Below are 23213 nucleotides of genomic sequence, written 5' to 3' on the forward strand. Positions count from 1 at the left end.
TAGAATAGACAAGGTCTTGCAATTGTTTTTCTTGTTGGGTTGGCTTGCCTGAGTAGTGTCAAAACACTTGTGGCCAGGAATCCTATGTTGTCTCTACATGTTCACAGCTGATGACATTCACATTCAAACAGCTTTTTGGTGTTTAATTTCAATATGTATAATTTTGAACATAATTTTCTGAAATTTCTTTCTCTTTCTGTTATGTTGCTTTCACTTAGACACCAACGGAACAAGGCATGTGACTATGGTCCCCAAATGTGTGACACACAGTGCTTCCTTCATGCAGTTTGAATGCAATTGGAAAAGCTTGTCAATGTACATCTAACAATTTATTCTTACCATTTGACTTTTTTCTTATATAAAAATGTTCTGTCTTAGAATTGCCATCTAAAATGCCACATTGAAGTTAAGGGTATTATAGCTCCTTGTATTTTTATACTAAGCAATAAGAAAAATTTGATGCAATAAATTTAATTATGATTCCATTATTGCATGACTATCAAAATAACAACAACAACAACAGAAGTGCAAAATGTGCATGTATGTAAAATGCATATTTATAATTAACAGCTGCTATATTCTCATCAGAAAGCTGATAATAAATATCCTGTAAATAAGGAATACGGTAGTTACATGGCAGTCATACCATGCATGTATGATATCATGCATGTGGCTATTCATTTCGTATCCACAAAATGGAAAATTGCAATATCGTTTTTGGGAGTAATCCAGGATTAGATACACCAGCTGTTGGACAATTGTTTCATCAAGTTTTTCATAAAATTGAATGAGGCAGACATTTTGCCTTCTGTAGTCTTCTGATTGGATCAGACTGGGTCATCTTATTTTTTTTCTCTTCCATTTCTAATTTTTTCTTATCCATTTCTAATTTTTTTTTCGTACCCAAATTTGATAATCATCAAAAAGTGAAGTTCTTATAGCTTGTTAAATGCTAAGGTGGACAAAGCGTGATTCAGTGGCGACAACTCTCTAGTCCGAAGGTTCCCTAGTCCAAAGGCTCCTTAGTATATAAAGACTAGAGAGGAAGTCATGGATTCAGTATCCAAGAGGTCATGGGAGTTCCCCGGCAATATCCACAGAAGCATAGCTGTGTATTAGGCCTTGCATTCTCCTGCAACACACATTTTGCTGTGCCGCAACATTTTCAAACATCCAGGTCATCATGCACACGAATCCTGATCGACCTGCATCTCACCTATAGGCATGTATGGACATGACAAACAAATCACAGAAGAAATTGTGCTCAACTTTGTCAAATTTGCATAGTTTTTTGGATTTTGTTCAAAATGCAGCCCCATAACAATTTATTTTATTTTACCGTTTCAAAGTATCAATACCTTGGATATACGTGAAAAATAAAAAAATTCTATGTATGATTTTTTAAATTATGAAGAGTTTAAACAATATTTTGCTATTTTTCTATAAAAGACCATAATAAATTTGGGATAAACACCATTTTTTTAAGCTTCTAAAGCCACATTTTCATTTCAAAATATTATGAAAGTCTGCGAACGAATTCTGTCACAATTAGTCCACCCTAAAGTAAAACCACAATAACCTAAGTACAGCAAAGTACCTCAGTTGCCTTGGCAACATGTATCCCATGTCGCAGAGTTATCTAATCTGAAACGCTCTTTACAATTTCATAATACAAGGCATAGCTCCCGTTTTCATGCTCAAGTATGCTTCAGAGATTCTCTCAAGATAAACCACACATAATGATGTTAACGATAGCCATCCAACAAAAAATAATCGCTTCAAAAACATTTTACGTGATTTGCCAAAGCAGTACAAGCTTGACTTTTAAAATATAAACAGAATGTCTGTTCCAGATTCCTAGCAATTCTTAATTTTGTAACATAACCAAGAAACCAATAAATCCAATAACTAGCAATTTCCATGCTTGTTTTCAATTCAATCAACACAATTGTACTTGAGATGCAATACGTCAAATCAAGAGCATCAAACTGGCAAGACAGTCTCAAGTTCCAATTCAAAACAGACAGTGAATCTTTTTACAGTGTGCTATTTTTATCATGTAGCAAAAGAAGTGAACATTATCTTTTATTACTTTTGTGTTATAATCAATAGTAATTTCTGTATTCCTCGTCAAACCCAAAGCCGTAGCTGGTGGGTGCAGGGGTGCGACGTACCCCTTGAATTGCCAATCTGAATGAAAAAGTTCACTTTTTTCTGTAAAACATTGAAATCAGTCATTTTTCGAAGAAAAAAATGCACAAATGGTCCACTTTTTTGGTAAAAACATTGAAATTTGTCCATATTCGGTGGAAAAGTTCACAAAAGATCCACTTTTGAGCCTCCTTCCCCCCCCCCTTCAAATAAATCCTGGCTATGGGTCTGGTCAAAACTTATATTGAGTGAAATTGGAAAAGTGGAAACAAAGGTAACTCCTGGTCAAGTTGTCATATAATTTTTACAGAATCAGGAACAATTTTTTTACACAGAGGTACTACATGTATGCATTGATTGACCATACACACAGTAGGCCATGCGTTTTGAGTTGGGCCAGTAAATAGGTGGAGATGTTACATGCGCGCGGCATTTTAGGGTTCATCTTTTTAATTTTCTCAGTTAATATGCAGCCTATGTAGTTAAATTTGGTGTCAAATTAAAGCTTGTGATGAGACCAATACAGTAAACCTTAAAAAAGTTGTAAAAAGTTAATAACATTTGAATAATTTGCATCTAATTAGCATAATGTGCGGGGTGGAGGAGGATCAGGAGGAGGAGGATCAGGAGGAGCAAATTTAATAAAAGTGACCCCCAGGGGTCATATGATGCAAGAGGTCCATTTCTTTTTTCACATTTTTAAATTCACTTTAAACTGCATACTAAGTATAACACCATACAATCATATTCCAGGTAATTTAATTTGCTTTGAGAAGCAATTTTGCATATTTTATTTTCCGTTCGGGTTACACATTGAAGTCAATGGGAAAATATGCCTTGAAAGAGGCTGGCGCAAAATCATTTTAATTTTATTGAACCCTATGATGTTATATATATGTATTTAAAGCTGTGACTGAGAGGAATTCAAATATGGAACTTTTAAATATGTGGGGTGAAGCTAACTTTTTTTTTAAATTTGTCAAGTTTTACATTTTTCCCTAAAATATTTGGTATTTTCAGTTTCATAACTCCTTAGTGTTACACCCTATGTCATTTTAGAGTACATTTTTGGATTCCTTGGTTCATTTGCAGCCAGAAAATGTATACTTGTATATATGTTGGGTATAATATGTGAAAGATATTCATATGTAAACTAAAAACATGCAATTTTCATCTCGCGAAAACATGTAACACATTACCGGCCCAACTCAAAACGCATGGCCAGTACAAAAGCACTCCAAACAGCTCAGCACAACCACCCAGCTCCTACATAAGACTTCATCCTTGATTGCATCCATTTTTGTGATATCATACAAAATACACTTTAATTTAACCCAATTTTGTCCTGCCAAAGAAGCTTATTATTCGACGATATCATAGAAGACCATGCATTAATGCCCGCGTGCCTGGAGGGGTAATCCATGATGGAGAACTCTTCTTCAATGGTGATGATTAATTCATTGTCTTAGTTTTCATTAAGCCCCTCATTAATACAATTCTGAAGGGGATACATAGATAGATAGACACATCATGCATTCATATGAGACATCCTATTGCTTTAATGATGTCTGGGATTTGCCCAAGTTAAATTAATTTAGGAAATATTTTGTTATAAAACTGTGTTTGAACAAATTATTCTTTTTTGAACTTAAAGATTTTGTTTGTTTTTGCAGAAATTCTTAAGGGAAAGTCAAACACTGTTATCATTTTTCAGTCCAAAAAAAATAAATTGTAAAATGTTCTGCCCATATACCCCTAACACAGGCACTCTGCTGAACTTAAACAGGAATCAAATAGTTCCTAAATAGGCAACTACATATGCCACACCTTTGAGCATGAGTGTATCACATATGGACGTACGCTTTTGTCTCGAGAAAGCCAAATGACCTATAGATAGTTACAAGAATAATGCAAAACTAATGATAAGACTTATATATGAATGATGGTTTTCTAATGGTCAGCTTCTACATCAAATATTCATGGCACACCTGGACAGGTTGAATTAAGTAAGAACTAGGCTACAAATAATGGGCTATTCTAGTTGAAATACATCACCCCTATGGAAGATATGACTTAATCTCCCACACAGGGGGTGTAGATTTCAAATAAAGTCACCCATTTAGGTAATCCCATTTGAAATTCACACTCCCTGTGTAGAAGATTAATGCTCTGCATGCCTACCACAATATCAAGAGCTATCTCAAGAACCACTGAATCAATACTAGGCCTGTTTATACTCATTTTAATGCATTTTTTTCATGCCGATTCCAATTCTGTCTCTGTCAGGTGGCGCTCTGTAGCACTGCTGTGGTTTTCACAAGAATACGCCATCTCAGTACGCCATCTCACTCGATCTGATTCCACCTTGCATTCCTTGGTTAGAAACCAGCTTCACATTATTAGTCCAAGATGTTAGTGGACGTTCCCTTCCTCGTCGGCCTTCCACAGCCACTTCCAAATCTTGTTTTCTTACACCTGCATGTTCCTTGACAGTATGGTCAAAAGTACTTCAGCTTTCTCTCCATTATGCCATTTCTGATGGTTAAACGTGTATCTATCTTGTCTAGGACCCAGGAATTTGTTCTCCTGTCTTTCCATGTCACTATCAGAATTCAGCATCCTGTAACTCCACATCTGAAAAGCATCAACTCTTTTCCTGTCATTCTTGGTCATATAAGTAGCCCAAGACTCGCATCCGTAAGTAGCAATGAAAAACACAAAATATGGTCATACAAATATGGTCTGAAAAATTGAAACGTCTGCAGTCACTCAACACCTGTGTGGAGAGAGTTTAGGTCATGTCTTCCATAAGGGGCGTATGGATTTCAACTGGAATAGCCCAACTGCTTAGGACTGAAATAAATAGTAATACAGTCCTATTTCCCTATTATATCCTGTACAGTATGTGTTTTCTTTGTTAACATGTTTTATTGTGGGCTGACCTAACAAAATTAAAATTAAACCTGGATAGAAATCTCACCAAGAGCAAAATGTTGCATACACAGACACAACACGTCACTGAAATCTCCTCCCGAAGACATGAGAAAACCTGCTATTACTCTATTACTTACACTAAAGATATCAGGTACACAATATCACAACTGGCAGATTAGCACCTTGATTTGTGAGTTTAAATCCTGCAATATCTTAAACTTAATATAGATGCAAGTGACAGGTTGACCAAAAGCCTGGAAACCATTTGAAATTACTATTTTAAAAATAATTTTCCATTAAAAAAGAAAAATAAATTTCCTGGCACAAGATGTCATTTCCTGAGTACTTTCATCTCTGCTTACTCAGAGGAAATAAGTTTTTATGAAAGAATAATTTCTATTTGTACGCAGTAACCTGTTTTGCACTATTTAGTATCAATGCACTGAAGTTTAAGTAAGTGCCCATTTGGTACGCAGATTGTAAATTGATCGTTTCAAGAATAGGGTGTTAATGCATTTTGATAGTGGGTTTACTTTTTTCACGATGCAAATGTTTCAATTTATATGGTTTAAGGTGGTACTACACCCCTTGATAAATTTGTGACTATTTTTGCATTTTTCTCAAAAAATAATTACACACTGGTAACATAAGCTATGTATATTATAGGGGCAAGCAATCCAGATACTGCACTGGAATTTCAGTGACTCAAGACAAGCGGTATGTTTTTAATGATAAGAAAAGAGATACCGCTAGAATGTACCTCATTTCTTAAGATATATAATGAACCACTTGTCTTGAATCACTGAAATTTCAGTGAAGTAATTGGATTCCTTGCCCCTATAATATACATTGCATTTGTTACCAGTGTGTAGTTATTTTTTGAGAAAAATGCAAAATTAGTCACAAAATTTATCAGGGGGTGTAGTACCACCTTAAGCAGATGACGACACCACAAAGCAACCATAGCATGTGATGATCATAGAGTGCATCATCATCATGCTAAATGAGCAATTATTGATTTATGTAGAGGAAGTAAATGCACTAATTACTTAATTGAAATAATTGATCTATATAAATGCTGCAATGGATTATTTCACAAGGTCTTTCACCTGGTAATAAAAAATTCAATATTTAATCCAAAATCAACATTTAGCCAATTTGATCAGTAATATTCCTTCCATACATATGATTATTGTTATGAGCTGCAATACACAAATCCTACAATCCACGTTAATGTGATTTAGTTGCACTATACAAACATACAGACTGAATAAAATTGATTGGTACCCATTAGATGAAACACCTGCTTCTGCCACATTCAACATTACATCCTCTTCAAATGACTACAATTTATTGGTTAACGACCTTTATAAACATAAATTTACAAATAAGGCCTAAAAAAAATGTTCGATTGGCATAACATAAAAAAATTTAGGGTAGGTAGGTAGGGATTTTTTCTTTTACTTTTAAAGATAAGTTGGGTTTGATAAAGGCCTTGGAACTTTTAAATATTTAATAATCAGGGTCGGGCCTACTTTTAGGGAATGTGAATGTGGACTGCATGTTGATGTGGCAGTCTTTGCCATTCTCACTGGATATTGATGGTTACCAATCATTTTGATACATCTTGTATTTGTAATCAGTCATTTCTCTAATTTTAACATGAGCTCTTGGCTTTTTACCACAAAAACATACTTTTTAATTTGTGAAAAATTGCAATCATGAATTAAAACACTGGCATGAATTTCAAACAAGGGTAGGCAAAGGGAAACTCAGAATTAACTTTGTTGGGGTAATTGCACTTGTTGCAATGGCAAAACACATACAAAATGTTGAACAAACTATATTCTAGTCTAGCTAGCATTGATACCAACTTTCTAGTAAGCGATGACATTCTAGTAAGAGATGAAATCAAACCTCGACCGGCGGTTGACAGCATGTTCCGTCCGGTTGCTATTGTTCTAAACAATGGAAACCAGGCGGAACCGGACAAAACCGGCGGTCAACCGTTTTGATTTCATCCCTAACTACATACACTGCTTAGCACGTGCAGATATAGGTAGTGTATGTGTGACGTCCGTGATTCGGAAGTCACGTAAAGCCGTTGGTCCCGTGTTCAGGAGGATTCATCCCTGTGCACGTTAAAGTGTCAGAGCTATTCGAAAAGGGAAGGGGATCATCCCCGGTTCTGATATCTGCACTCAACCCTCTAGGTTCAAGAGGACAAGATGGGCGCGATACAACTGTACATAGGATGTCTACCCATAAATTCCTGTAGAATGTAGAATACTAACCCACAAACATAAATTGAATTGCTGCTCCTTTCAGCTGCAGCTGGTAGATCCACCTATAGGTGCAAGCAGAGATTAACTCAGAATGGTGCATCTAACTTCACCTGTCACTCAAAATAGAAATGTGCTGTGATTGGCCGCCTTGCTAATTGACTAAATACACACAAGCAGCATCCTTTGAGTACAGAAACTTGCCACACCTCTCAAGGAAGACATCAGATGCAACATTCCATATTTATCTCTGCCGGCAACAAAAAAAACCCCACATTTACCTGTAATCCGTCATACATGAAGAGTATCAATGATGTAAGTAATGTGACTGTGATGATTTTAGAATATGTTGACTGGCAGCATGTTAGCGTCTTCCCTGCTTCTTGGCCTTCTACAACTTCATCTTCTGCATCTAAAGGAACAACGGGTAAAGTGCACAGAATCATAAAAGAAACAATTTACCAATTATTACAAGGTTAATATCAGGATCAGCAGGCTACAAACAGTTTCAAGTCACAATTGACCATTTATTTTGTGACAAATCTCATCAAAAAAAGGCAGTTGTCTTTGCAGATGTAACTTTATATTCTTTCACCAAGTAAAATTTTTTTTACGCAAAAGACACTTATTGATGTCAGATGTAGAATATTGATTTTATGTGTCAAATATAGCAAACTTCTAATTATTATTTATTTTAATAGTTTTTTATTTCTTTTTTCTTTAAATCAAGCATATCTAGGCATTACCAGCTGACATCTGGGGATAACACCGAAGAAACTTCGGCCAGGCACAAGTGACCTGATGAAGGGGGTCACCGTATATAGCTGGTGTGGAACTAGCTCGAGACGTGTCCCCTAGGGGTCAGGCAAATGTAGCCAACAATCATAACTGACTGTAACAAGGTCTTTTATCATGGGCCATCTACCATACCTTTTTTTTATTGTTAAGCGGACATTTGAACCCAAGACCTCAAGACCTTAACCAATGTGCCACGCTGCTCCCTCATACATATTTTCGTAATTATCTTGAACTGGGGTTTCCCACAACTGCCGAGTAACAACAAATGGGTAACAGCACAGATGAAAATACCAAGCAATAATTGATGGAACAGGATTTATAATTAATATGTCTACCTGGGCTTGATACAGCAAACAACAACTTGTTTCATCTGTACACATCCTTAAAAAACGTCGATTGCAGATCAAGCCAGGAAGCAGCCACTACGCAGCTATGGAATTTCACCCTTTATGATGTATCAATGATAAAGAAGTCCTCACACATCCTATAAGTACTCACCTTTATCAAGGTCTTCATATTTAGATCTATCCAACTGTTTAGAGCTGCCATTAAGACCCAGAAGTGGTTCAAACACTTTACGTCTACATATTAAAGCCAGCACCAAGACAATGATAGGAATCTGTTGGATGCAAAAACATGAGAAACAAGGAATAAACTTCATGGTATTGCTACTGGTCAACTTATGGCCATGACAGAAGGCAGAAGCCATATTTTTCATATGAGTGCAAACATTGCTTAATCATGCTCCCTTCCAACCCACCTTAACAGAAATCAAATCCATAACATTAACATGATGCAAAAGTGCCCATACCTGTTCCTTTCATTCTTTGTCCCAGCATTTCTTTCCCAAAGTTGAAAGTTCACAAATCACAAGAGTATGAATGCAGCACATGTGTCTATTTTTGTACTGCAGTTCAAAGAAATTCAAACATTACATCACAGTTCTACGGGTCTTGTAGTTCTGGACATACCGGTATGTTTTTTTAATTTTTAAATCTCATTTTGGCACATATTGGCTTTAACACAAAAACCTCAAGACCTACTATGTGATGCTGCTACAGTTTATAATAATATTTACAGACTGTAGCCATTAAACTGAATACTCCTCTAATCGGCCTAACATGACAGTCACTCATCTTTAATGGATTCACAGCACTGGCTACCTGTATGTGTAGGAGCTCATACATTTTAAACTATGCATGTATGTTTTATATGTTTGCCAGGTAATGCACCTGAGTATTTGAACACTTTCCTTGCATAACAATGTCATATCTTCATCTGGATCTGTCATAAGGGCTGCCCATGACACTTGAACTTCACACAGTTCATGATGGTAAGAACTGCATAGGGATAAATCAGTTGGTTGTGTGTATGGACCAATTGTAGTATGTATGTACTGAACTTTAAATACAGGATTTTAATTCTTTAACATATTTTCCCTATTGGCCCTGACAGGTTTTTTTTTTTATCATGGGGGGGGGGGGCTATTTAGAGAAGTAAAACGTAAAAGCTAAAAAGTGTGTTGGGTGAGTTGACATGTCCTAATTTCAAAAAGATTAACATTTTGTACCAATTATAAAGTCCATGTCCCTATATATATGTATGTTTGTGTATTGTCTTGTAACTTTGCCTTTGATAAAGATCCTGCTAGGATCGAAAGCTCAGGCCTCTAAAAAATTTGTGTTTCATGTACTGTATAAATTATAAATCTCAGCAGAAACAAGATCCAGCAAAAAGAACTCATTCATGGTATATATTTAGCACCATCCCAAATTTAGCCTACTATGCTTTATAATTATGTTGAATTCCTTACATTAATAACTGTATTTGTGTACCGATGTTATGGTTATTGCGTTCCATACTGTTATCATAACCTTTATCTTGAACAATGGCAAAATGAGGAAACATGTATCCTGTACAATGATAACTAGATCAAGGTTTAAATTGAGTGTTTCTTTTACTTTCACAAAAAGTCTAGTCTCATTAATAATCAGCACCTCAATCAATTACCCAAATGTCTTCACAAAATACGCTATTTAAAACACCCTATTAGCTACACGTTCATTTAACTATATGATAAGATCGTGCAATTCTCGTCATTTCCGTTACTTTATCTAGCATAATTGATATAAAACAATAACCTGCACCTGTACAATGTCATTAACCTACTTATTCTGTATATAAATGTAATATATAACACCTTTTTATCTCTGACATCATACAAAAGCTATCTGCACAATATCTCTTCCTGTCTCACTCACGCTTCTATTCTCTCTCTCTCTCGCACACACCCTTGTCTGTCTTTCAATCAATCGCATCTCTCTTGTTAATTCTCTTCTGCTTCCATGCTTTTATTCTCTCTCCTTTCAATATTCTCATGAAATTCTTCCCATTTCATTACCTTTTATGTCCATTGCCTTCTTTTTAACTTAACAAATATCTCAATTATCATCTACTTTTTTCTTCATTCTTTTCTCTTACACAACACATATGCAAACCTACACAAACACTCCACACTGCAGTCATTTTGAGTTTTATTCACCATACCATACATACATACATTTTAATATTTCTATAGCGGTGCTACATTTAGAATGAAAGACAAAAAACAAAGCAAAAGAACAACATGAAGAAAACCAAAACAGCAAGAACTGCCTGTGAATGAAAGGCTACATAGTCTGAGAAATTGAGAATACAAATGTGACTTAAGAGCCTTCTTGAAAGCACCCACTGATTGTGATTGTGATTCTGTGATACCAATTGGCAGTTTATTCCAGGTACCATGGACTAGTCAAGTTTTTTACTGCAGAGTGCTGACTCACCCTGTACCTATGATGCTATTTTAACTAAAATTACACTGTCCAGGATCTATAGATCATGTGCATCCACTCCTACACACAGGTTTCTCATGCGTGTGTCCTCGATTACCAGTGTTTACAAACTCACACACATATTACTCTAGTGCTATCTACTGTAGATAGCAGTGGCACTCAAGGCTCATTTCATCAGATGAAATCTAACTAAATACCTTTTGTGATCATGAGCAAACACCCAATGCACTGTTTCTTTCTGTGCAACATTTGTCATTGTATTCACCATTAGACAAATATGATGTGCTTCCTTCCTGTACACTTACAATTGCAGGTAAACAGGTGTTTTACAAGACCTACATTTCTCTTATGCACCTGCCTTTTTATAATTATGAATGATGTGGATTCACTCAGATAATTTACAGTAACTCAGGGATGTAAGTAGCTGTTGAAAAAAATCCCTAAATGGTGCGAGCGATCAAAGTATTATCTTTTTAGCGAATGCTAGGGATCGGGGAATATGCTACGAGGGTATCACCCCCTAATATTTTTTATTTGCTCTTTAACTGGAAATCTGTAAAAAAAAATGAAAAACTTACATCCCTGGTAAATGTTTTGAACATAATAACATCCACTGAGATACCTAATAAACCGTTTACTGTTTATTACTTTGCTGCCACAAGGCTGCTGTGACGTCAACAAACTTTCTTAATTTTTTACTCCAATAAAATGACGTCACAGCATTAAGTGCTCCAATCCCACATGCTGAAGACAATTATCTCATTTAAAGTTTATGAAGTAACTGGAACATATTTGTTGTTAACAGTTAATCTTATAGTCTAAGCAGTTTTCTTTTAAATAGATCCATTAGATTTCAAAGCATGTATACCAATACCGTAAACGTTCGCCTAATGGCGCTATGGGCTGCCTTGACATGACTGGAATTTTAGGCACAATCTAAAAGTGCCCTCCCATAAAAATCCCACCAGCAAATGAGGGCACGTGCCCTTAATTCTTGTTGGGATTTTCAGAGGAGGGAGGTCTCTATTTGTACCTGAAATTTACTCCAAGGCAAAGGAGCTCATGTGCGCCATTAGGCGAACGTTTACGGTATACAGCATGTTTTTAAAAGTCACATTCAGTTCCCTTCATGGCATGTTGCATGTATTTTGCCATAAAAAAATTATACGTAGAACTATTCATGCTGCGATATTAAAAATGCACTAAATTTCACACCAAACTAACTGTACGATGAAATTAATATGGCTTAAATGACACATACACACCCCCACACAAAAAAGAGCAAAAAGTGTGTTAGAACATGAAGCAGAGCATCCATGAATCCATATTGTATTAGAATAATGATATTTGGGCTATTCAAGTTAAATTCCATACACCCCCTATGGAAGACATGACCTTAAACTTCCGCAAAAGGATTGTGAATATCAAATGGGGTTACCTGAATGGGTGACTACATTTGAAATTCACATTCCCCGTGTGGGAGATTAAGGTCATGTCTTCCATAGGGGGTGTAGGGATTTCAACTGGAATAACCCAATGCAGAGCATTATAATTATGGTTCTTGCTTTTAAAGATGTTGTAGTTTTTATTAAGTTAATCACTACCTTTTTAAATACTAAGTCTTCTTGTATCTTGCAAAAACACCCATCCACAGAACTACTTTAATATGAGATCTGCTACCACGAAATGAGCGTAAAGGACATACCACTGCCAATACATGTGTCTTTAAACAAAGAACATCAACTCAACAGTTGGAAAGTCTCGAAACTCCCAACTTTACGTTCATTTCATGGGAGCAGGTCAAATATGTTTAGAAATACAACTGATTGGAAAACAAAACATAATAAAACCAAAAAATTCCACCCAAAAGAATGAAAACGCCCCTTTAAATAATCTTACATGGCAATAATAGTGAAAAGAAGCTTAGCATTTGAAATTTAATCACCGCATATCACATTTTGTCTTCTAGATATTTAAACACACAACCACCTCATACTTGATAGCTTACCAAAGTATACTGATATGTATTCATTGCACTCAGGTTACCATGAGATGTACAAATGTACACTACTTTAAGATATATTGTCAACAATCCAGATTAAAAAGCACAAGAGCTGTATAAATCTTGAGTAGTGGACAGGGAGTGGAGTAATTATTTTTTATAGGATACTGTATTAGATGGGTTCTGTGATTTTCCCCTGTAGGCATGAATTAGGGCCTATATTTTAAAACTAATATGTGATAGAGTGGGTTGTGTATATGGTGGGTGTGTATATGGCTGAGGGTGTACAGGGGTGTGTATATATGGTGGGGGTGTGCATGTATGGGGTGGGGTGTGCATGTGTGTGGGCGACATTTGTAAAGACCTGCAAATGAGGACACACACCAGAAAGTAGCAGAGTAACCGAGGACACCTAGCAACTGAGGAGATCCACGATTCCCTCTATCTACCAGTGTTTTGCAAACAATGTAAAAATGCATATAAGATATTGTCTCATTTGCCAGTCTAAAGTCATGTAATGGTTGGATAGTTAAAGTCATGTGGGTCCACAGTCCACAGTTTGGAGCTTAGCTTTGGATGTACAAAGTCCTCGGTTAGATAGGAAATAGTTTTAGGTCCTCGTTTGCAGGTCTTTAAAAGTAGGGTGGCAAGTCTTTTTTGGGGGGCATTGGTGTGTATGCAAGCATTTGAAAGTTACGAGTGTATACATCAGTTTACAAATGCTTGCTATCTACTGAAGATAGCACACAATAATTACTCATCAAAAAAAGTAACAGGTGCTTGTGTCAAACAATGAGACAATAAACCAGGAAGTCTTTGTAAAATCAACCTCAGGACTAATGTTTGTCATATCTTTGATCTAAAAAAAACAAATTCTCAGGATGCTACTGTATTTTCATCATCTATTATTCATTCTCACAGCCTAATTTTAGAATATACTGCAGTTTGATTCATCCTCCATTGTCCAGGTGAACTAGTACTGCAGGGAATTTCAAGCACCTGTTTTCAAAACAATGCCTTTACTAAAAATAAACATTTATACACATCAACTGTGTGTTGTTACTACTTTTAACTCCCAAACTAAACACACTTGCAATCAACTGCTCGAGTTATAGTCTCATAAAATATAAAGATTACTACAAATCGATGATTTAAAAAGGTTGCGTTCAACTTAAGGGTAGACGAGGTATTGTTGGTCGAAGCAACCTAAAAATCGATTTTCATTATCTAGATTAATATATTATTGAAAATTAACACCTTGATGTTTTACAAAAGTTCATTCTACAAATCGTATACTTTGCAAACTTGCTTAATTTATTGTTGTTAATGAGTTATGTACGTTTTACAAAAGTGTTGTTGGTTCAGCCCTCTTTACAACGTAACTCAAGAACCGCAGCACCTAAAAAAGTATATCTGTGGTATTTTAATTCTTCTACACGCTCGCTATGAATTGAGCAATGCAGTTTTTGCCAAAGCTGACTACCATTCGTAAGATGCTGTGAACTACCAAATCACAACAGTTTAAAATAATTAATAACCTTAAGGAAGGGCAAAAACAATCAAGTATTCTCCTATTGTTTCATCACAAATACTATGTTTTTGCAAATACAACAAGAGTGCACGTTTACAATCCTATCTGATATTAACAGCCACTAACCTCCCCAATGCGGTTGACAATCTCACATTAGCATCATATAAATCAATAAAACGATTCTCCATTTCACTAAATCTGAAAGAGTACTGTTTTCCCCATGCCATAATATTTGAAGAAGAGGTCTGCAAATAGAACAGCCACTCAATTCCTGAGTACAACATGGGAGCAGGCTTGCCAACACTCTAGGCACATTGAACCGTTTTTAGTCCCATCAAGTGCGGCTTTTGAACTGCCCTACATGCTCTTTTTATTTGCTGCAACTAACAATGGGAAATGATTTAAATATCCAAATTGCAATTGCATAAAATTTGGAATTATTTTCAAAATAGTCCAAATTTCTGAAAAAGAATGTTTTATAAAACTTGCATTTCATTGGCTGTGTCACTAGTCACTATGCGAGATATCTGTAAAAATATGTTCAATCGATCAATTCTTAAAGTGTTTTTTCAATGTTTGTTAAAGTCTGGTTCAAACATATATGAAGGTTAATGCTTGTTTGCGTTACGTTGAATTGCTGGCACGGTGAAGTTGGCTCGAGATTAGAGATTAGAAATTAGACATTCGTTATTACGTTGAATATTACACTTTTAATCGTTTTTCTGCATCGATCAAGGGTACTGGAGTCATTTGAGACCGCTTTTTGGACTTTCAAAATTTTGGCCCAAAAATTTCAAAATTTTTGAACTTAGTTATTTGGGCGACTTTCGACCTAAAACCCACTTTTATGCATCGGTCAAGTGTTCTCGAGTATTTTTACACCATTTTTGGACATTCATAAATTTAGCCAAAAATTTCAAAATTTTTGAACTTTCGTTATTTAGGCGAATTTCGACCTAATAACCACTTTTATGTATCGATCAAGTGTTCTCGAGTAATTTGACACTATTTTTGGACATTCAAAATTTTGGACAAAAATTTCAAAATTTTTGAACTTCGTTATTTTTGATAAATTTCGACCTAAAACCCACTTTTATGCATCGGTCAAGTGTCCTCGAGTATTTTTATACCATTTTTGGACATTCAAAAAATTTAGCCAAAAATTTCAAAAATTTTTGAACTTCGTTATTTAGGCGAATTTCGACCTAATAACCACTTTTATGTATCAATCAAGTGTTCTGGAGTAATTTGACACTATTTTTGGACATTCAAAAATTTTGGCCAAAAATTTCAAAATTTTTGAACTTCGTTATTTTTGATAAATTTTGACCTAAAACCCACTTTTATGCATCGGTCAAATGTCCTCGAGTATTTTTACACCATTTTGGACATTCAAAAATTTTAGCCAAAAATTTCAAAATTTTTGAACTTCGTTATTTGGGCTTAATTTTGACCTAAAACCCACTTTTATGCATCGGTCGAGTGTTCTCGAGTGTTTTTACACCATTTTGCTAAAAATTTTGAAATTAGTTATTTAGGCTTAATTTCGACATAATAACCACTTTTATGTATCGATCAAGTGTTCGGATTTTTTTACACCATTTTGGACATTCAAAAATTTTAGCCAAAATTTCAAAATTTGTGAACTTCGTTATTTAAGCGAATTTCAACCTATATAAAAACCACTTTTATGCACCGATCAAGTGCCATGGAGTCATCTGACACCACCTTTTGACATAAAAAAAATTTTGGCCCAAAAAATTGCACTTTTAGACATTCGAGATCAGAAATTAGACATTCGTGATTTCCGAAAATTGTCATATAAAAACCACTTTTCTACATCGATCAACTGCCATGGAGTCATCTGACACCACTTTTAAACATCAAAAATATTTTTGCCCAAAACATTGCATTTTTAAACATTCGAGATTAGAAATTAGACATTCGTTATTCCGCAGAATTTCAATCTAAAATCCACTTTTCTACACCGATCACGTGTCATGGAGTCATTTGACATCATTTTTAGACATTCGACACCACTTTAGACATTAGAAAAATTTTGACCAAAAAATCTCAATTTTTAGTCATTCGTTATTACGCAGAATTTCGATTTAAAAACCACTTTTCTACACAGCTCACGTGCCCAGGAGTAATATGACACCATTTATGACCTTCCCGAAAATATTTGACCCAAAATAATTGCATTTTTAGACATTCGAGATCAGAAAATAAACATTCGTGATTTCCGAAAATTGTCATATAAAAAACACTTTTCTACATCGATCAAGTGCCATGGAGTCATCTGACACCACTTTTAAACATTAAAAATATTTTTGCCCAAAAAATTGCATTTTTAGACATTCGAGATTTGAAATTAGACATTCGTTATTCCGCAGAATTTCGATCTAAAATCCACTTTTCTACACCAATCATGTGTCATGGAGTCAATTGACATCATTTTTAGACATTCGACACCACTTTAGACATTCGAAAAATTTTGACCAAAAAATCTCAATTTTTAGACATTCGTTATTTCGCAGAATTTCGATCTAAAAACACTTTTCTACACAGATCACGTGTCTAGGAGTAATATGACACCATTTTTGACCTTCCCGAAAATATTTGACCCAAAAAATGCATTTTTAGACATTCGAGATTAGAAATTAGACATTCGTGATTTCCGAAAATTGTCATATAAAAACCACTTTTCTACACCGATCAAGTGCCATGGAGTCATCTGACACCACTTTTGACATCAAAAATGTTTGGCCCAAAAAATGCATTTTTAGACATTCGAGATTTGAAATTAGACATTCGTTATTCCGCAGAATTTCGATCTAAAATCCACTTTCCTACACCGATCACGTGTCATGGAGTCATTGGACATCATTTTTAGACATTCGACACCACTTTAGACATTCAAAAATTTTGACCAAAAATCTCAATTTTTAGACATTCGTTATTTCGCAGAATTTCGATCTAAAAACACTTTTCTACACAGATCACGTGTCTAGGAGTAATATGACACCATTTTGACTTTCTCGAAAATATTAGACCCAAAAAATGCATTTTTAGACATTCGAGATTAGAAAATAGACATTCGTGATTTCCGAAAATTGTCATATAAAAACCACTTTTCTACACCGATCAAGTGCCATAGAGTCATCTGACACCAGTTTTTGACATCAAAAAATTTTTGGACCAAAAAATTGCATTTTTAGACATTCGAGATTTGAAATTAGACATTCGTTATTCCGCAGAATTTCGATCTAAAATCCACTTTCCTACACCGATCACGTGTCATGGAGTCATTGTACATCATTTTAGACATTCGACACCACTTTCGACATTCGACAAATTTTGACCAAAAAATCTCAATTTTTAGACATTTGTTATTTCGCAGAATTTCGATCTAAAAAACACTTTTCTACACAGATCACGTGTCTAGGAGTAATATGACACCATTTTTACCTTCCCGAAAATATTTGACCCAAAAAATTGCATTTTTAGACATTCGAGATTAGAAATTAGACATTCGTGATTTCGAAAATTGTCATATAAAACCCACTTTTCTACACCGATCAAGTGCCATGGAGTCATCTGACACCACTTTTTGACATCAAAAAATGTTTGGCCCAAAAAAATGCATTTTTAGACATTCGAGATTTGAAATTAGACATTCGTTATTCCGCAGAATTTCGATCTAAAATCCACTTTCCTACACCGATCACGTGTCATGGAGTCATTGGACATCATTTTTAGACATTCGACACCACTTTAGACATTCAAAATTTTGACCAAAAATCTCAATTTTTAGACATTCGTTATTTCGCAGAATTTCGATCTAAAAACACTTTTCTACACAGATCACGTGTCTAGGAGTAATATGACACCATTTTTGACCTTCCCGAAAATATTTGACCCAAAAAATGCATTTTTAGACATTCGAGATTAGAAAATAGACATTCGTGATTTCCGAAAATTGTCATATAAAAACCACTTTTCTACACCGATCAAGTGCCATAGAGTCATCTGACACCAGTTTTTGACATCAAAAATTTTTGGACCAAAAATTGCATTTTTAGACATTCGAGATTTGAAATTAGACATTCGTTATTCCGCAGAATTTCGATCTAAAATCCACTTTCCTACACCGATCACGTGTCATGGAGTCATTGTACATCATTTTAGACATTCGACACCACTTTCGACATTCGAAAAATTTTGACCAAAAAATCTCACTTTTTAGACATTCGTTATTCGCAGAATTTCGATCTAAAAAACACTTTTCTACACAGATCACGTGTCTAGGAGTAATATGACACCATTTTTTACCTTCCCGAAAATATTTGACCCAAAAAATTGCATTTTTAGACATTCGAGATTAGAAATTAGACATTCGTGCTTTCTGAAAATTGTCATATAAAACCCACTTTTCTACACCGATCAAGTGCCATGGAGTCATCTGACACCACTTTTGACATCAAAAATGTTTGGCCCAAAAAATGCATTTTTAGACATTCGAGATTTGAAATTAGACATTCGTTATTCCGCAGAATTTCGATCTAAAATCCACTTTCCTACACCGATCACGTGTCATGGAGTCATTGGACATCATTTTTAGACATTCGACACCACTTTAGACATTCAAAAATTTTGACCAAAAATCTCAATTTTTAGACATTCGTTATTTCGCAGAATTTCGATCTAAAAACCACTTTTCTACACAGATCACGTGTCCAGGAGTAATACGACACCATTTTTGACCTTCCCAAAAATATTTGACCAAAAAAAAAAGCATTTTTAGACATTCGAGATTAGCAATTAGACATTCGTGATTTCCGACAATTGTCATATAAAAACCACTTTTCTACATCGATCATGTGCCATGGAGTATTCTGACACCACTTTTTGTAAACAAAAAATTTTTGGCAAAAAAAAATGCATTTTTAGACATTCGAGATTTGAAATTAGACATTCGTTATTCCGCAGAATTTCGATCTAAAATCCACTTTCCTACACCGATCACGTGTCATGGAGTCATTGGACATCATTTTTAGACATTCGACACCACTTTAGACATTCAAAAATTTTGACCAAAAATCTCAATTTTTAGACATTCAAGTTATTTCGAGAATTTCGATCTAAAACCACTTTTCTACACAGATCACGTGTCCAGGAGTAATACGACACCATTTTTGACCTTCCCAAAAATATTTGACCCCAAAAATGCATTTTTAGACATTCGAGATTAGAAATTAGACATTCGTGATTCCGAAAATTGTCATATAAAAACCACTTTTATACACCGATCAAGTGCCATGGAGTCATTTGACACCCCCCCCCCCATTACTGGCGTTTAATACAATTTCAATCATTTTGCTTCAAATATAATTATGTCTAAAGTTAATCGCATGTTAATCCCCCACGCACCTCTTTTGGACCTTGCGCACATGAACTTCACTATTCGGAATAATGGAGCGGGATCAGGTAAGCCCTTTTTTTGCGGATTGAAATCTAATACTTGAAGCAAAACTATGCACTAATTTTAAGCCCACCCGGGGGTAAAATTTCCAAACGGATTGCCAAAATCGCTTGCTCCCCCTCTCGGCCCGCCAAAAATCGTTTGCCCCCACCCTCTCTGCCGGCCAAAAAAATTTTGCCCCCCCCCTTGTGCATGCCAAATTTTTGGAATCTCAATTTACGATTTACAAACCCTAAATGGTCTAGATATAATGTATGTTGCGGGCGCAACGAGCAGCTAAATTTGCATATTTAAGCGTTTCCGTACCGTTTTCCTCTTTTCAGAGCGTTTTATTTAAATGGCGCTCCATGAATGTGGGACAAAAATGATTGCCCCTCTCGGCTTGCAAAAATTGCTTGCCCCCCCTTCGACTCGCCTAAAATTTCTTGCCCCCCCCCCTCCATTTTACCCTTCCCCAGATTATTGCACAGCCCCTGAAATAACAAAGCCATTTGAAACCTTTTGAAGCAAAGTAGAAACTCAATTTTCGAGGCTCTCACCCAAAGAGACAATTTAAAAAAAGGTCATATTCTTACCCTAATTTACTGTCCGTATGTCAGTCACGCAATGACCCCATATTTTGTACATTTTGCTCTCACCCAATGCCAAAAATTTATGATCTCACACAATGATCCCATATTGTTTTTTATATTTTGCCCTCACCGAATGCCCCTTACTGTGAAAGTGTCGGACCTACACATAGGCCTGTATCCATTTCATTTTAAGTACACCCCCCCCCCATCTCTATCCCCGTCTATATATCACAGTTTGAAAATTGTGGGAAAATTACCGGGTTACCGTCAGCACTATCGGATATAGATTTTTTTCTAATTTAAATATGTGAAAGTCCATGCTCTCTTGATTACGAAACTGAAAATTTTATTTTAATCGGACATTCGGTTCTCGAGGTATGGCCTGTCAAAATGGCGCGAAACCAACAAATTGGCAACAACTTTCTTTTTATTTTCTTTATTTTTGGCATGCAGTGTTGCCAGGTAATTTTCTAATTATATATGCTTGAATTATGCAAAGTAAAGTTTTCAGATACAATTAGAAGAGGTATGGCACTGAAACTTGGTATGGTAGTACACATGAAATGCAACAAACCTACGGTCGCGTTTGGCAAGTTTCCATTTGCATAATTAATTAGGGCCCTAATCAACTTTTCTAATTAGTGGCCCTAATTAATTATGCAAATTGAAATTTGCCAAACGCAACCGTAATTTTGTAGCACCTGCTGTGTACTACCTGTGTACCAAGCCTCAGTACCATAGCGCTTTTAATTGTATCTGAAAACTTTACTTTGCATAATTCATGCATATATAATTAGAAAATTACCTGGCAACTGGACTTGTTGGTTTCGCGCCATTTTGACAGGCCATATCTCGAGAACCGAATGTCCGATTGAAACAAAATTTTCAGTTTTGTAATCTACAAGGTAAGAGCTTTAACATATATAAATTAAAAGAGAATCTAAATTTTTGCATTAGCCGATAGGGCCACCTTAAAACGCTGTCTAACAGCCCTGTTTAACGGATGAACCGAACAACCAGTTGCTTAAAATATTTAGGTACCGTTCATTAACACTTGTTAGAGGGAGCCTGATGTAAAAAGAAAAATTCACATGATTTTTTCAGGGTCCCCTTTCGTACCTTAAATTATTTTCAGCCCCCGTCCCTTTTGGACATGAAAAATGTACGCCAACCCCATAGAAAATAGTGTAAAATCAAATTCTACGAGCCCCCCCAGCCCCCACCCCTTCAGAGGGATAAAATTTCAGGGCTCCCCGTGCACGAGCATTTGGTGGAAATTAACAGACGGTAACAGTTTGTAAAAACTTCTTTAATTTTAATTGGACCATGATGCAGTCATGTCTACAGTAGAATTCACCGCGACCTTTGCAGGACTTAAACCCCATTAAAAGATATTAAACCAAGATAACACTCTAAGTTGAAAACAGCTCAACTGATTAAATCAGATCTTCTGTGGTTGTGCACATGTGTCTGTTTTATATGTGCGGTATTATAGCTTATAATATCATAATGCTATATAAGAAAATAAGCCAAAATATCAGGCACTAAGATACTTTCCCAGATGTTTTCCTCTCATCCTCATATATATTAGGGCAAATAAAAAATAAACATGTTTCACGTCCCCTCCCGCTTCCTTTTTTGAGGTTTCTTCAATTATATTTAGGCCAAGTAAAAATAAAAATATGTTTCTCGTCCGGGTTTTTGAAAATTAGGAGGATGAGGGGCTTTTTATTTTCTATTTTTTATTGGAAAACGCTAAATACCTGTATTTGGCACCATATTTTGGGTATTCGACATACAAATTGATATCTGAGAAAAAGGAGGAGGCCCGGAGGAGGCCCTTTTTATTCTATTGTTTTGAGAGGTAGGCCCCTCTAGTGATCACAAAACTCTTCTGAAATGATGTATTATGCATTTTTAAAAAGCCGTAAAATAAGTTTCAACTTCTGAACATCTTATTCAACAAGTTATAACTGAAAGTTTACAAAATAAAAAGAATTTTTGAAACATCTTCAAAAAAGGAGGAGGGCGCGAACGAGAAACATGTATTTTTTTTACTCGGCCTAGAGGTTTCTTCAATTTAGAGTGGCCTACCTCTCAGAACAACAAATAAAAAGAGGCCTCCTCCTTTTTCCAGGCATTATTGTGTACGCTAAAACAGCTCTAATTATGGGTATTTACACCGATTTTGCAATAAAAAATAAAAAGCGCCCTCCTCCTTTTTTTTCCAAAAATCCGGATAAACATGTTTTTTATTTTACTTGGCCTTTATCAATGAATACACAATAGGCCTACAGTAGTGCACTCTTGTGCACCACCATGTACAAGTACAAAATACAAGACACAAGGCCATACAGGTCAAGTTCATCCCTTCTCTGTCGGACCATGGTGGGATCATAGTGGATTACATCATTTTGAAGGTCTATGGTCCAAACATGTTTAATAGTGTTACATAATAAAGGGCACTAAAATTATGTGTTCAGTCATAGACAGTAGAGACTACAGTCTATGCATAAAGCCTAAACATGATAAAAGTAGTATCTCTTGTGCATATGATCATGATATTAAATGTTGGATCAAAGCTGCGTATATTAGGTCTACTCATATTAAAGCAGTATTAACGTACG

The 23213-nt window shown here is 35.6% G+C and overlaps 1 protein-coding gene across 2 annotated transcripts in view; it reads right to left on the reverse strand.

Annotated features, from left to right (window-relative positions):
- LOC140148711 (major facilitator superfamily domain-containing protein 4A-like) overlaps positions 1-23213 on the reverse strand; it is a 182291-nt gene that overhangs the window by 44854 nt on the left and 114224 nt on the right. For both annotated transcript variants that reach the window (XM_072170752.1, XM_072170751.1), the window contains exons 4-5: positions 8664-8784; positions 7649-7779 (exon numbers count right to left, since the gene is read on the reverse strand). In XM_072170752.1, coding sequence (XP_072026853.1) covers positions 7649-7779; positions 8664-8784 — 252 coding nt within the window. The remainder of the gene's footprint in view (positions 1-7648; positions 7780-8663; positions 8785-23213) is intronic.

This window comes from Amphiura filiformis, chromosome 3 (assembly GCF_039555335.1).
Source record: "Amphiura filiformis chromosome 3, Afil_fr2py, whole genome shotgun sequence".
Taxonomy (NCBI): Eukaryota; Metazoa; Echinodermata; class Ophiuroidea; order Amphilepidida; family Amphiuridae; genus Amphiura; species Amphiura filiformis.